The 16343-nt window shown below is 38.7% G+C and overlaps 1 protein-coding gene across 1 annotated transcript in view; it reads right to left on the bottom strand.

Moving 5' to 3' along the window:
• Positions 1-16343, bottom strand: part of EXTL3 (exostosin like glycosyltransferase 3) — a 43225-nt gene that overhangs the window by 20832 nt on the left and 6050 nt on the right. The window contains exon 2 of the mRNA XM_072407225.1: positions 7814-10362. Coding sequence (XP_072263326.1) covers positions 7814-9961 — 2148 coding nt within the window. The 5' untranslated portion in view covers positions 9962-10362. The remainder of the gene's footprint in view (positions 1-7813; positions 10363-16343) is intronic.

Raw genomic sequence — 16343 nt, 5'->3', positions numbered from 1 at the left:
TACACTTTCTCCTGTACATGTCACTTCCTGCATCGTTCAAACGATTGTATCTAGATTGTGTACAATATTGGTGGAACATATTTGAAGGATCGTATCAATACAGCATGTAGAGAATCGTGTACTATACGATCGTTCCAAATAATCAGGGCAGGGTCCTCTCCTCCTCCTGTGTCACTGTCTGTGTCTTTCTGTCATTTGCTACCCCTATTTATTGTACAGTATTACGTAATATGTTGGCGCTATAGAAATACTGTTTATTACTAATAATAATAATGCCCAGCATCAAGTGCCAAAATTGCTTTCACAAACATCATAAATATTTGGACCCTTTAAACATTTGCATGTATTGAAATGATTAACAAGTGTTCGTCAATAAAATAAAAAGGGGGAACAAGTGCCACAGGAACTCTCCTATCTTGCCAGGTCCTCCCTAAAATATCATAGCCGTGACAGAGGCCCAATCTAGAGGGAAACAGGTATACAGGGAAGATTGTTTCTTTGGGTTCAAAGAGTTTTTCCATACCTATATAAAATTCTGTGTACAAACCACTGTGTTGTGAATAATAAATGTAAAATAAAATGTAACCATTGCAGTCTATTACATTACAAGTATGTATTGCATTGTAACATTTTTAAATTCTGTACACAAACTTCATAAACATTTACAGGGTGTGGACGGGGCTCTGGATTTCCTTGCAAAACCCCGAATATCATTCTGACTAGACTGTGCTAATCTACTATTCTGCTGGTCAAGGGGAAGCGGTGATCTTCAAACCCGTTCAGGTCATTCACTCACGCTTGCAGTTGGCAAATACAAAGACACGTGAAAGGTTTTGTACAGGTCGACATTCAAAAATCCGGCCATCGTTCCTTCACATTTCCAAGCGCATTTTCAAATTTACCACATTGGCACACCACTGTTTTGTGGAGGCGTCGTTTATGTTTTGATAGCGCTGTACTCCAGAAACAGCTGTTGCACTTGTTAAAATTCCTGCTCATTCTTTCTCATTTTATCATTTATTTTCTGCTGTATAGCAACATTATAGATTGAGCAAAGATGGGGGGTGGTGTAAAGCGTAAACATCTTGCGTTGTCGATTGCAGAGAAAGTGGAAACGCTAAAAAAAAATGTTAGCGTGTCTGTGTGAACCATTTGTGAAACATTTGACTCTTATTTAGTTCTTTTTCTGTAGAACTATTTTATTTAGTTGGTGAACATAAAAATTTGCTTTTCATTTAGTGTTTACATTTTCCTTTAAAGGACTGTACAGGTAGTCATTTTCGGTTTAATATATACAGTATATATAACCATAAAAAAATTCAGCACTCCTTAGGTCCGGAGGTTGCCGGATTTTTGAATGTTAATCTGTATGTAACTTCTGTTGAAAAAAAGAAGGTATTTTTTAATATTATTTTTAGTGCTACACTATAAATGATAGCTGTTTTAAGCCACAATGTAACTGAAAGCCAGGAACAGATCAAGAAACGATTATGGGTGAACTGTTGCAAATGTTTCTTATTTAGTAACCTGGCTGTGATGGTTCAATAGTATGCAAACAAAAGTCTCTGTTTAGCTCCATGCCAGGGATTTAGGCATTGTAGTTGTTACAGCCAGGCAAAAAGTTTTTTCATATAAAGCTCAGGAATGGTAATTTGCAAACTTCTTTCCCTACTAATTTCCTTTTCATGATTGCAGTTATGGCAGCTTGTGGCCACACAAGGGAGTCATTCTCTTTCTGGTCACATGCTTTAACAATTGTTAATTATCTTTCCTTTTGGGCAAACGGCTTGATAACCAGCTGAGAATTTTGAAGTGTTTTGGGCAAGCCATAAAAGCGATCCTGAAATAAGAATATTTATAAGCTGAAAAGAGCCCGTTATCTAGAAAGAAAATCCTGCGATACAAGCAACAGAATCTCACAGTACTAAGCAGTTTACAAAAGCAATTCAAGAAGGAGATGCTACAATCCGATATCGCAACAAAACGTCTGCATTTATCAAGAACTAGGGAAACGTGCTTAAAATGAGACAAACACTTTCCAGTCCCTGAGGTTCCTAGAATTATGAGAAACAGACTATTATATCGCACAGGGTTTGTCTGAAAAGATTGTCGCTTAAAATTTTAAGCCACACAACTTACTAAATAACATTACTTACGTGCCCCACCAATCCTGAAATACAAATGAGGACAAAGCCTCTGCATCTGACACTTCTGGTAGTTTCTGATGCCTGTGCAAGTTCGTCATGTCTGGTAGTGATGTATGAGGAAGTAGGAGGAAGCACAACATGCAACCAGAGAAAAAAAAAACCACTATCACTAGAAGTGTTGGATGTGAAGATCTTTTACATTGTAAGCTCTTCGGGGCAGGGTCCTCTCCTCCTCCTGTGTCACTGTCTGTATCTTTCACTCATTTGCAACCCTTATTTAATGAACAGTGTTGCATATTATGTTGGCGCTACATAAATACAGTTTAATATTAGTAAACTCAAAGTTAAGATTCCAGGAATAGAATGTGGGTATGCTTTGCCTATGAGGGTACTATCGCATGTTTGCATGCACTTTCACCCTTTTTTCATGTGCATTCATTATGGGCTTATATATATAATTTTTATAATACCTTTCAATTTTAACTAATGGTTTATCTAGGTGTATATATATGCATGCCGGTGATACAAAGCAATTAGGAGAACAAGAAGAAAATAACTTTTTTGTTCCGTCTGTAGACGGCTTTTGATGCAATGGCACATTACCAATGTGGCACATATGTAGACTAATCAATGAATTGAGCGGAGATATAAAATTATACATTAGCCAAACCAAGCAGCCCAACGCACAATATATGCTTACAGCACACCACAACATACAGTGCTGTCTGTTGCATTGGGCTGCAATGTGTTTTTAAATAGGGGAAGGACCTTAATTTTGTGTGTTTAGGTGCACTTACAGCGGATTTAAAGTAATGGGCTGCCTAATGCAAAGCACGAGCACCCACAGTGCTGTGAATGGGCCCTTATCCTTGTAATGCATACCAATACACACCCTATGTGCTCAGGGGGTTTTGCTTTGTATACTGGAACAAATATTAACCTCGGCTTACCCTTCTGTTCATTTACCTGGTTTTAAGTGGATATTACTGCTGAGACATTCCAAAGTGCAGGCCAGGTAATCCCAATCCCTCCCACAGTGACTTCATTTTTAAATTTGCAAGAGAACAAAAGAGGGATAAAAAGCATGCATTCAATTACAATCACCCACCCAAATATAAATGATAAAATGAAAGAATTTCTTAGAATTTGCCTGCAATGAATGGCAAAAGAATTAAAGTAACAAAGATGACTGACATCATCATAGTTACAAAGATATCTGGACAAATTTCATCTATTTCTGACTAATTTGAAAAGTATTGCATGTACTATATAAAATATACAGCAATATTTCAGAACATTAAAAACACCTAATATTTGTAGGTCCCTCTTGTGCCACCAACTGTTCTAGCTAGCGGGGCATGGATGTCACAAAGAGGAGGTCCAGTGGTGTTTGGCACTAAGAAGAGAACAGCGGTCACACTCCCGGAATTTGTCGTCTTCCCATGGTACATCTCATCGCCTGTTAAACAACGCACCCTTACCTGGCCATCAACATGATCTATCTATATCATTTATAAGACCGGCCTGCACATCCTGGTCAATTTCTAATGCTCAAATGTCTATATTAGATGCTTCTGTGGTGAACAGGATTCATCATAGCATTGCAACTAGTTTGCAGCTAACATAACATCTAGATTAAGGAGCATGGGGATATGTTCATTTCCTGTCTAAAGGGTTTATGATATAAATGTTTTAATGCAATTGTTTCCTCACTACTGAGAATGGACTGTATGAGGTTTAGATCATGTTTGCAATCAGCATTCCAATTTCACATGAGCTTCAAAATTCTATAGATAGGGTGCACATGGCTATACCTGGACATGGCTATATCAGGCCATTTAGGTGCTCAGTTGTATCCTGGAAAGGCATGTTCTTTTCGGAAGAACCTAGGTCATACCCAGGGATTCGGTCTCAGAGTAGTGTGGGTATGGTAGATAAATGGTGTTTCTTGCACCTCCTAACAAAGCGAGCATTACTACATTACTAGTGTGGGTTAAACATGGATTCTCATTAAAGGTAATGACACACAACAACTCTCAAGCAGGGCAGGAGACCTTCAAATTGCCATGGTTACACTGAGCAAAACCACAAAGAGCAACAAGGAGGCTGCATCAAGTCATCCATCTGTCCATCTGCTAACAATGAGCAACAAAGCCCTAACATTTCATCAAATTGATAAACTATACGCAGGGAGACAAAAATTAAACGCTCCTTACGCAGTTATGAAAGCTTCAGAATGGCAAAAGCGACAAAACAGCGAATACCAACTCGTAACAATGTGGCAAATTAATCTTTTACGTCATCTAAATTGTGTTCCGGCAGCTGCATTTAGCTCGGTACATCTCAGGGAATTTTCTTCTTGACATTTCACTAATTAGATCTTAATAAAGAACACTGAAAATTAATGGTAACTATGAAAATGGTCCGACATTTATCGACGTTGAATTTGAGAAGGTAACATGTTAAATCGTAACAAGCGGATGTCTTCAGTTTATCCTTTACATTGTAAAACATCACCTGATGGAGGTTCTTGGGGAACGGAATAAAGAAACCGTAAGTATTGCATAAATAACCGGATCCAATATAGCAACATGAGGTGCGTTTCAAATTTTCATCCAGCCCTCTGCTCAACACATTTCAGCACTTTATTTTATTTTTTTTATTACAGCAATGTTTTAGTTCAAATACAACAGCACAGACACAGTGTTGCCAAATTGCAAATATGAATCAGTGTTTTATAAGCAGGAAATAAACCTACTAACGTCAGATGATTGCTGCCCGAGAGGAATAGTCCTACTCACCTCTGTGCACAGCGCCCCATGGTTTATCAACCTGCCCAGGTGGATTTATAAACAATTGGAAAGGAACATCCACCTTTTTTTTTCTTTAGAGCACAACAGCACTTTGTATATATTTGTTCCTCTGTCACTGGAAACAATTGCAAAAAAGTAGTTTTTCCCGCAACAGTGATCCGGAGGCTCCACCTGCTATTTAGCCTCTTTTTTAATGTTTTGATATGTTTAAGAAGTGAAAAATATCTGCTGAAACTTTCAAAAATCATAGCAGCTGATGACTTCCTATAGCTACTCTCGCGTACACATCAGGTAATGTCACTCAAGATGACCGGTTTTGCACACCTCGGACAAGAACCTGACCTGTACAGCAGTAAACCGGTGCCATTCATCAATCCGCCATGATGCATCAATGAACGAGGATTGGTAATGACTACTATGCATGCTGAGGAAGGAGAGCACAGCAGGGTGCCACTCTCTCGTCCTCTCCATAGAACAGGTGCCGTGTGTACGAGCATTCATCTGTCACCTGAAATTATCATCAAATATTACCAAAATCTTATGTGTGTACAGCCTTATCAGCAAGATTGTTTGTGAGGGAACCACAGAGCCTCTCGTATTATGGAGGAGATGAATGAGGGAGGTGGTATGTGATTTTACATACCAGGAAGGAGGATGCGGTCATATCAGAATAGAAAGTATAGGATCATCAGGAAAAAAGCCTGAAAAGTTTAACAAATACATCCAAATCTTGAAAATGTTAAGCAGCAATACGGTTCTTGGATTTAGACAAGCTTTAGAATTTCTTGGCTTGTATGGAGTTAGTAAAGTATTCCAGTAATTTGTTAAAATGTGGCCTCTCAGGATTAAGGGGGGTTCTCCGTTGCAAGTTGCCTCAAAATGACAGCCCGGCCTATATTCTCTCCTTTGCAAGTCTGGCCAGCCTCAGAGATTTTATAAAGAGTTACTAAGGTTGCAAATATTTTGTAAGCTCTATACAAGCCAGTCGATTTGAAGGTTTGTTATTGCTTATAAAAGTTATTTATATTGGCAATATGGCAGCACTATGGGCATCTAATAAAAGTAGGTACTTTTCTTTTTTTTTTTTTATTTACAGATACAGGTAACCTTTAACTATGTTATAAAGGTATATGAAGGTCATGCACCTTCCCAATATACTAAACGATAAGTTTTTATCTACTAAAAAGTAGGTTTGTCAGATTGCTCTTCTAGTACCAAAAGTCTTTAATCAATACTGTGAAACTGGAAATCTGCTCCTTTCACTAGATCGCCGCCACTCAATGGTGTCCTAGCTCTATATTTCCCCCGTCATATGTGTATCTCCACATAAGTAGATAGGTCACCACTTCCTGCAAGGATTCGGGTAATTATAGAAAATGCTGGAAATCATATCATTTGCAGCCATTTCTGCAATGGGGTTATTTAACAAGCAGAGAATAGCAGAAAAAAAAACTTTTGCTACAAACAGCAACAAGATATAGTTTGGTTTTATCACATCACCATATTAAGCATTTTACTACTTGCTATGGGCATCATTCTTCCAGTAGGATACTAAAAACTGAATGCCATGCAAATATCGGTAAACCATGAAATCAGTTATAAGTTTATCAACCGAGACATTCAAGTGATTCTGCGGTGTTCCTGAAAAGGGCCCCTGAACTCTTTCCTCCATGCTCCTCTGCAGATCCTCCTTCTTTTGCAGCCGCTCATAATACAGTTATACGACTGGAGGATTCACTTTACTACTCCCCCATTCATCAATACCAGTCACTGTAGTGTCATTGGAAGGGAGGGAAAGAATCTGGGTAGAAGTGTTTGCAGATATCCTGTCATTTTACCCCCTGCCAAAACACTACTCAAGTAATGGATGAAAATCTCTTCATTTTGCAAATTCCTCACTACCTTTTTTTCAGAGGTCAAAGCCATCCAATCGAGATACGACAACTCAAAACTTCTCCAAGCTTGTGTGATAATACATTTTTACTAGGATCCCCAAAAAACGAAATTATGCGGTTACTTTTCTCCAATTGATTCAACAAAATGCAAAGAAAATATTAAAAGGTAAACCAAGATAGGAGATGTAAATTGGCAGGCATACAAGACAATGAGATTTCCTTATATTTCTATATTGCAGCTCTGCATGGCTTCTAACAAGATTCTCACAGAAATAAACATTAATAAGCCAATTGATATTGTTACTCTCCTCCGATGGATTTTCCAAACTACAAAGAAAATACTTACATGCAAAAAGGAAATAAAATAAAGCTTATAAACAGGAGTATTTTTTTAAATTTTGGAAACACTTTCAAACACACTGCCAGATTAAAGAACCTCTGCAAAGTGTGATCTCCGACAAGAACTAATCTAAGCTCTCAAACTAGAACTGCCAGGCCTCCCTGTTCTCAAAGATATTACTTTTATGTTTCAGATTGGGAGATCATATAATTAAAGAACTACATGTTGCATGTGAAGACTTGGAACAAATGTGTACATGGATTTATATGTATTTGAAAATGTATACAACAAAAAAATAAATAATTAAAAAACTCCAATTGATTTCTGAAAAATACACATTGGGTTTATATGGGAGAAATCCTGGATGTAGTTCATTGTAAAGAGACGGATACAAGAGATAAAAGAAACCAAGTGATTTAACATCAAAAAACAACATAGGAGATTTGGCTTTGGAATTACCTTTCATATTCTAGTCATATCCTATATTGCATGGCATGAAATACTAGCAACCATGACCTTGGCCGGCTTGTACAAAGGTACAGCAACTCCTAAACCTAATACACACAATATATTATACAACAAATTTTTATGTATCTTTGAAACATGTTAAAGACTCACCACAATAGGCACGCCAATGTCTGGCCATAAGAGGTCCTCGGATGGTAACTTGGGAGAATTCCAAACTACGACAACTTTATTTAAATAAGGGAGTCCGTTTAACCTCTCCAGGGAGTTCATCAATACTTCCTCTCGCTCATAGGTTAACATAACAACAGTGAATTGTTCCCTTGGTACATTTCCTCCGAGAGCAGCCTGAAACTCTTTTCCAGATCCACCTGCCCCACCTCCTATTGGACGAAACCCAGTACCGGATCCCAGGAATTTTGCTTCCGAGGGCAAGACAGGGTCAAATGGTGTATGGGGAAATAGGTGAAAGGGGCCCGGGGCCATATTCCAGTTACGGTAAATATCGGTTGCGGTCAAAGTAAAGTTACGCAGATATTTAGGAGAGGCGTAGGGTGGTTCGGTTTCAACTGGTCCCAAATCTAAGTCTCCATTGTCTGCCATGTTCGGGTCTGTACCTGCAGCTTTTCCAGAACGATGAGGAATTTCAACAGCCGGCTCTTCCCTGATGGGTGCGGCCGGAATTTGGATACGAGTCCTTAGAGTTGCTAAGATAGTGTTAAAAACCGTATCAGATGTAGAAAAATATGTCTCCCATAGGAAACGTCCTTGCCTTCTCATGGCAAGGAGGTCATTATCAGAAATGCTTCTCAAGAGAAAATGTACCTCTGTGATGCGTGGTTTTGGTATGATAAACACCGCCTCGTTCCACCGTATCATGTCATGGTAAGGTAACTGGATCTGCTCTCCAAGAATGACTGGGATGGCTCCCACCTCAAGAGCCTCAAAAAGTCGCATGGCACTGCCAGCGGATATGATAAGCTGGGAATCACCTGGTGTAATTATAAGTGCAAAAGTGGATTGCTTCAGTAGCTCTAACCTGTCTTCCCTTCCCCCACATAGGGCCCACTCGGTGGGCAAGCTTGCTTTTGGTTGGTTTTTACATGTAAATTCAACCATGACGAAGTCCAACTTACTGTCCTGGACAGCCTTCAGAGTGGTGATGATGCGGTCATCATAGTCAGCCGGTGCATTGCCTTCAATCTCTTCCTCAAACGAACGAGCCTCTTGCAGGCTTGAACGCAAGGATTCAATCTTCTCCCCTTGGAAGCTAAAAAGGTACTTGCGTTTAACTGGCACCTGCGATGGAATCTCTAGGAAGTTGGGTTCAGACATTGCATGAACTAATGGCGTTGTGATAATGTCAAATCCTGGTCGGTATTGTAAATCATAATAGGTGGACTGAGCAATCATGGCACGGCCTGTGCTGACGTTATAAAGATAGTTCTGGGTTTCAGATTTTCTAGACAAATTAATGATAAGGTGATTGTGGCCATCAGTCCTCCAGTATGGCAAAGAGTGCAACTGCTGCTCTAGGTCAGTAGGTTTTGGCATTGACGATTCCTGCATTTCTCCCAATAAAACTACATATATACAAGCAATATTAGCATTTTCAGTCACGTATATGTTAGTTCTGACACTGGCCTCCAAGGCTTGTTTGATCAACGGATCGATTAAGTTGCCAAAAGGATACTGATCACCGTTGTACACATAAACAGGAAAACCCGAAGTAAGAGGGCACCTGGAGTAATCAAAACAGTTATGCAGCCGGCAGTTCCTTTTGGACTTTGGCAAAGGTAAGTTAACATCGTCTTTATCTGGCAACAGCCTGATTGGCAATGAAAGCTTTGGCTGATTTTGTGCCATCAGTTCTTTATACGAATGCTCAGTTTGACTGATGACATTTTTGAGCTGAAGCAGGTCCTGCTTTGCGTTCTCGATACTTTTTTTGCATGCTTCTATTTTTAAGTTTAACTTTGCAATCTCGCTATTGAGCTCCTGTCTCTTGGCTTCCAACTGCAGGAGCTCTTCACTGACGGACTCTCGTATCCGGCACAGATCCTGTACATGCTTCACTTCGCAAAGTTCATTGCCTGTCCGCGGGACAAAAAGTGGTTTTCCTCGGTTGTTATCATCGTCGATGGTGGTGAGGTAATAGTGGGCTATGAGTGGGAAGAAAACCAGGATGATGAACAGTGTGAAGCTAAGCCAGGAAAGTCTAATTCGGCTGGACCACCGAAGCATCCATGGTTGACCTCCATTCCCAAAACCCCCATTTCGCAGCATGGTGTACCCACTCATGAGTTCCAGCGCAAATCAGGCTAATCACGTCGGATCAGTAGCCATGCCAACTTAATTTTTGACCACCAAAGCCTGGAAAATCACTGTCTTTGAACGTTGATGAGCCAATAAAACGGAAATTTCATTTTCTAGCACCTAAAATTAAAAACCAAAGTAAAGGTAGAAGTGAAATTCATGCAGGTGATCCTTTAGCCGGTCTTATCCAAGATTCAATAAACATGATTCTTGAGGAGTTTTTGAGGGGGGGTTTAAGTCCTTCAGTACATGGAAGAATGATTCAGCCGAGCTTTCCATGATTATAAGACTGTTAAATAACTACGTGATCAACATCCATGATTCCATGCAAACTCGGCAAAGATTAACATCCAGGAACGTCATAAGAACTTGATGCGCAACATATTCTAAAAGGGGGAAAAAACAAAAAAAAAATGTTAATTTCTCAATCATCAATTTTAGCATGTTTATGTAGCTTAACTTTACTGCCAATACCTCCCTGCATAATACTCACCACCCCCCACCCCTATGACGTTTGCCTGTACAGTGCAGCAAATTGCTGCAGGCAATATTGTAGCAGGAACAAGGGTTTAGATGGAATTGGGCTTTGAAGTTTGGTATGGTATAGTAACAGATAAGAGGATAAACAAGGAAAAACACCGTGCAACACAACAAGGGAAGAAGAGGAGCCTGCATGTAAAGGGTACACAGTATTCCCCATGCAAATAACAACAACGAGCTAACAAAGAAGCAAACGTTTTAACATGAAGATTATTCACAGATGATCTTTTTGATATGTAAGGTTTAACACATACACACACAAAAAAAAAAACCCTAAAATAGCTTTTTCACTGCGGTCAAAAAATCCCACACCACAATCAGATATAAATCTTCTGTTGCAATCTGATAAAAAAAATGATTTACAAAAAAGAAAAATATTAGCAGCATACACAGAATGTTTTCACAAATATATATATATATATATAAATAAAATAGCTACCACAATAGAAGTATGCAAAAAAGCCAAGAGAAGGAGGGGTGGGGGAGATTTGGGAAGAACATAATTAAAGGGAAGTAGGAATACACTGTACATGAGAGAAGACAGCAGGGACTTTACAGCTCCCTGAGGAATGAACAAGGACATCCGCAGCTCAGCTCCAGGGAACTGGGAACCTGGGTACGGACTCAGCTGTGAGACAACCAGCAAGTGCTAGAGCAGAGCTGAATTCTGCCCAGAGGTGACTGTGATCGGCTGTGTCTTGCAATGATGCCACACAATAAGTAGCAACATCTTGCATTAATATTTACTCCAGGTCTACAGGCCTGGTCCATGGCCATTCTTACCGCCCATAAAATGGGTGAGTTATAAAAGTTCATTCTCATCGTTGTTGAATAAGGTCCAGGGAAACGCAGAGTACTCAGCAAAACAGCGCCGACTGCTAAATTTGGAGTACTCAATTTTTCCCAGCATTTCACCGGATGGAGGATGAAGTGACGGGCAGGTCGAAACCTTAGGAAACGTGAGCATAATATCTTTTTTTTTTTTTAAGTTTTTTTCAGCAATTATTCAGGGGTCAGAGAAGCAAATTTATAATCAGCGGACCTTGCTTTGTTGGTGCTAGACCCACTTTAACTAAACTGAATTTACGTTACCTTAAGAAGCAGTTACAGAGCGGTATATATATCTTTAATCAAATAAAGATTCAGATAGGAAACTTGGTGTGAAGGAATTGTTAAGTTGTTGTAAGTATAATAGCAACATAAATTTGTGTGTGTGTGGAGAAAAAAAAAAGGTTCAACCTCTAGTTCAAGACAACCCTGTAGCAAATTAAAATATATATGGATGTGCTTCCAAAAGCCCTGCATTATAAATGGCTATTATACATAGAAGAAATAAATGGTAACAAAAACTTGAATGGCTTCTGCTAAAATAAACATTGTTTCAATTTACAGTTAGTTTCAATGTATGCATACAAGAGATATCCATATCTGCCAACTCATATGCTGGTTTTGCTTGCAGCCAATTAGTGATACAAAGAGATTATTTTTCACTATGCTCTTACATCTGAAAACAGAAAACCTGCGGTATATGCCTAAATGTACATAAAATAGACTACTGTAGCTATAAAAAGCAAACCATGAAAAATATTAGCATGGAAATTACTTTTCAGTTGCAGTGACTAGATATAATCACTGAAAACACACTAGCCTTCCCTTCAAGGTACCAATTTGTAAATGTAATTAGCAGCTTCCTCCATATAATGTAACTTTTATTTAAAAGTACTGCTGAACCAAAACACACACTGAATGGCAGGCAATGAAATATATACAGATTTTAAACGTTCCTAAATCCATTTTTTTCTTCTACAGTAATGGTGAAGTCTTCATATCTGAACAATTTTCAGAAGTCTTATCCAGAAATTGCTGGATTCACACCATGCCCTTTGCACACTGCTGCACTCTAAATCCATGAGGTTATAAGTAGGGAAGTCATTGGAGAAGTGAAGGGAATGGCTGGAGGTGTATTTTTATTATCAGGGAAATATACAGGCTTCTCTCCTGTACTGAATTATCTGCATATACGAGGATTCTCACAATGAACTTTAGAAGCTGCGGCGAGTTGGCTAGAGCCCGCCTCATTTTCTGAATGAAAGATGGCCAGCATTATCTATCCCCTGACTCTCTGGTCTGATAGTCTGTGGCCCTGCTCCTTTTATTTATTGGATTTTAGATTTAATTTTTTCAGTCGTGGAGGCTCAAAATCACACATGGATGTTAGATAGAGAGGTTGGCATGCAAATGCAATCTGTGTCTACTCCACCAGGCTGATATCCATCTATTTCTGCTCTTAAATCAGCCCACTGTTTGCAACAGGACCGATAGCACCTAAGATGAAGTAATGGGGTAGGGTGGGGTATTCAGAAAGCTTACATAACTACAGTTTCCACGTAAAAAATAAGAACATGGTGTTTTTTTTTTTCAAAGTACAGTTTTACGACAGGTGCAAGGTTTAATTAATTTGCAATGGTGCAGCTTGACATGGCAGAAGAAACTAGGCAGCCAGTTGATTTGGTGAAATAGACCCAAGGATCCATGCTAACATTTTTGCGTGCAAATTGCACATTAATGAATACACAGTTGCTTTAATAAATGTCCCTTAGGGTGCTTTAGAAAACTAAATGTCATACAGTGAGAGTCTAACTTACATCTAATTTTATGTGAAAATAAAAGATGCTGCCAGGTAGGCTTTTATAGCAGAAGAGACATTTAGTCAGCTCAGCAGTAAAAGCGTCTGTCTTACCTGCCAGCGAGATTGTTTTCTGTATGTTTAACAAGCATTGCTTTTCCCAAATACTGGGATGAATAACTACAGCATTGCATGCGTGGGAAATAGGTCATCCTGGCCTAGCCAATCAAGATAGCAGAGGGTGCTGAACCCAAAAGATGACCGAGCAAGAAGAGGACTGGCTGCTATTACTGGAAAGAGCACTTTGGCAAGCAACCAGACTGTTATATATGCCGTACATAAAATAAGTGTTTGCAACATTGCTTTGCAGCTGTCACTATGTATTTATATGTTTTAGGAGCAGCAAGCCAAGTGACATCCAGCCACATTGTTAAATAAGTCCTATGACAATGAATTTAATGACATTGGTAGTTTTGCAAAAATATAACCACCTTGTTGGAAGATTGCAAAAGCATTACAGATAGAAATATGTATTTTTCTCAATAATGCCTGTTTAACACAGATCATCACACCTGTCAATCACTAAGATTTTATTTTGCTAACATTGCCGTCAGCACAGAGACCATAATAGGACAGCAAAAGGGGGGGGGAAAAAAAAACTACTGCAGTGTACAGAGGAAGAAAGCCAAGCGAAAGTCAGTTGTGTGTAAGCAGCTTCAGAATCCATTTACACACACAACCTGTTCAGTTTTATTGACTTCGGGTATTGTACCGACAACCTTCCATGAAAGCCTAGGATTTGCAAGGCAACCATAAGGGTTTAAGATCAAATTTAAGTTATTGTTAAAATATTATGTTTTTTTTCATTTTAATACAAATAAACCTTTAATAATGCTGTCAAAGCATGGTGGCTCAGTGGTTAGCACTCTGGTCTTTGCAGCACTGGGTCCCAGGTCCTGCATGGAGCACAGTGGCTCAGTGGTTAGCATTCTGGTCTTTGCAGCACTCGGCCAGGACCTGCATGGAGTTTGCAGGTTCTCCCCGTGTTTGTGTGGGTTACCTCTGTGTACTCCGCCTTCCTCCCACATTCCAAAAACATGCAGTTAGGTTAATTAGCTTCCCTCCAAATTCACCTTAAGACTGTAATAATGACATATGACTATGGTAGGGACATTAGATTGTGAGCTCCTCTGAGAGACAGCTAGTCACATGACTATGGACTTTGTACAGCGCTGCGTAATATGTTAGCGTTATATAAAATCTGTATATTAATAATAGGGGGAACAGAAACCAAGCAACCTTGCTTTAAATGGAAAAATACAGAACAGACAAAAGGGGAGACTTAATCAGCTGACCATGTAACCTAAATAATAAAAATGAGCATCATTCAACCCACTTCCTCTCCAATCCCAGCATGTAGATACAACCCAAACGAGAAGCACAGTATTAAGCTCATCTTTGTTGCTCTCTTCTAGTCTGAGCTTTGCTACACAGGGACAGTGAAAGGTTGATATCAAGTAACATTCTGTACTGCATACTTGAATCATATATTCATGAACATAAGAATACATTTTTGTAAATGTGTCAGGAATTAAGCTTTAACGTCTTCAGTACAAACAAAAACAAAATGGTTTAGGTTCAACATGTGTGGAAATCATAACTTAAAAAGTATTATGTAATATTTCATATTTTCCATACAAAAATGAAAACCTTTTTTTCTAAAATGTGTTCTTTGCTCCTTAAGATAAATACTACATACAACACACTTTATATCCCCTTTAATCTACATTGTAACAATCCAGATTGCAGTAATATGTTTACACAAACAGATAAGAATATTATTTTATCACCTATCGTCATTCTTATACAACCAGATTTTTTTTTGTTCCCTGCAGCTATTATCGGATACAATAAGTGTTATGTTCTATTAACTTTGCGAGTCTCACGTTGCTTATAGTCCCCACTGTGCTGTGTTATAGAAAGTTGCATTATACTTCAGTAATTGTTATGTTGTATCACCTGTATCAACTGTGTTCCTATAAACCATTAGGAGTGACGGTGCAATGTAATCGCTTTTGTTAAATTTAGCCTTGTATCATTTTATGCTTAATTGTCTGCTAAGCCACAGTTCTATGTATTAATTGGCTGAGCTTGTTTGTACATACATCACCCATCATACTAAAAGAAATGGACTGGTCAAGTACATATGTGAACGTTCTGTACACCAAAGAAGACAAACTATACAACTTAGCATACTAGAAATCAATTAGCTCATGAAACCATCTCCACAGTTCCTGCATTTACCATCAACACACCATTCAAGCCATGGTACATAGCCAGGCTACAAGGTATGACCACATATACTCTGATAGAAAGATAGGAAATACTACCCTATATATATTTAGACTATTCTTATTTTCCTACAATTGTCAGCTATTGTTATTGTTTCTCTAATTCTTTGATCTCAATAGCCCCCTGAAGAAGCCTTGCTGGCGAAACGCGTCGGGTCTTGAGACCCATATTCAACAAGTTGTTTTTTATGTCTACAGCTAATATCTTTATCAAGATGACTGAACCCGTAACCTGAAAATTAGGCACTATGATGTATAACCCAGATCTGTAGCATAGAAGGGTCTATGTTGTATCCAGAGCTAAGGTATATGTTAATAAATCATTATTGTTTTCGCACTATGCTTTACTTTCCTCTCTTTACTCATAAACATTAAAATACTATCAGAATTCTTCTGTAAAATATTTATCAGTAAAGAATACAAGCATAAGCTCTGCATTGAAAAGCCAAAGAGCAAATCTACAGTACAAAGAACAAAAAAAAAAAGCTGAGCACCTCTAGTAACCACATACAATCTAACCCTGGATATGATAAAGATAATCAATAAGCTGCACCCTTAAAATAACTTTCAGGTCTTCCTTACTTTCAGGTCTTATTACTATATCCACAGCTCACAGAATATTAGTGTGGTAGTCAGTGGGAAGAATTCCTTTTACATTGTTAGCCAGTGGGAAGAATGTCGCCCTTACAATGAAAATGATTATTGATGTTAGCAGTACCTAGGCCACAAATTGCTCAAGGAACCCCAAGCAACATCTGGAGGAACTCTGGTTGAAAAAAACAGTTTTAGACCATCACCTAGCCTCATACAAATTAATAAGAAATTTTATTCTGACTATAGGGAACAAAAT

This window comes from Pyxicephalus adspersus, chromosome 4 (genome assembly GCF_032062135.1).
Source record: "Pyxicephalus adspersus chromosome 4, UCB_Pads_2.0, whole genome shotgun sequence".
In the NCBI taxonomy this organism is placed as follows: domain Eukaryota; kingdom Metazoa; phylum Chordata; class Amphibia; order Anura; family Pyxicephalidae; genus Pyxicephalus; species Pyxicephalus adspersus.
This window is presented reverse-complemented; position numbering and strand designations above follow the sequence as displayed.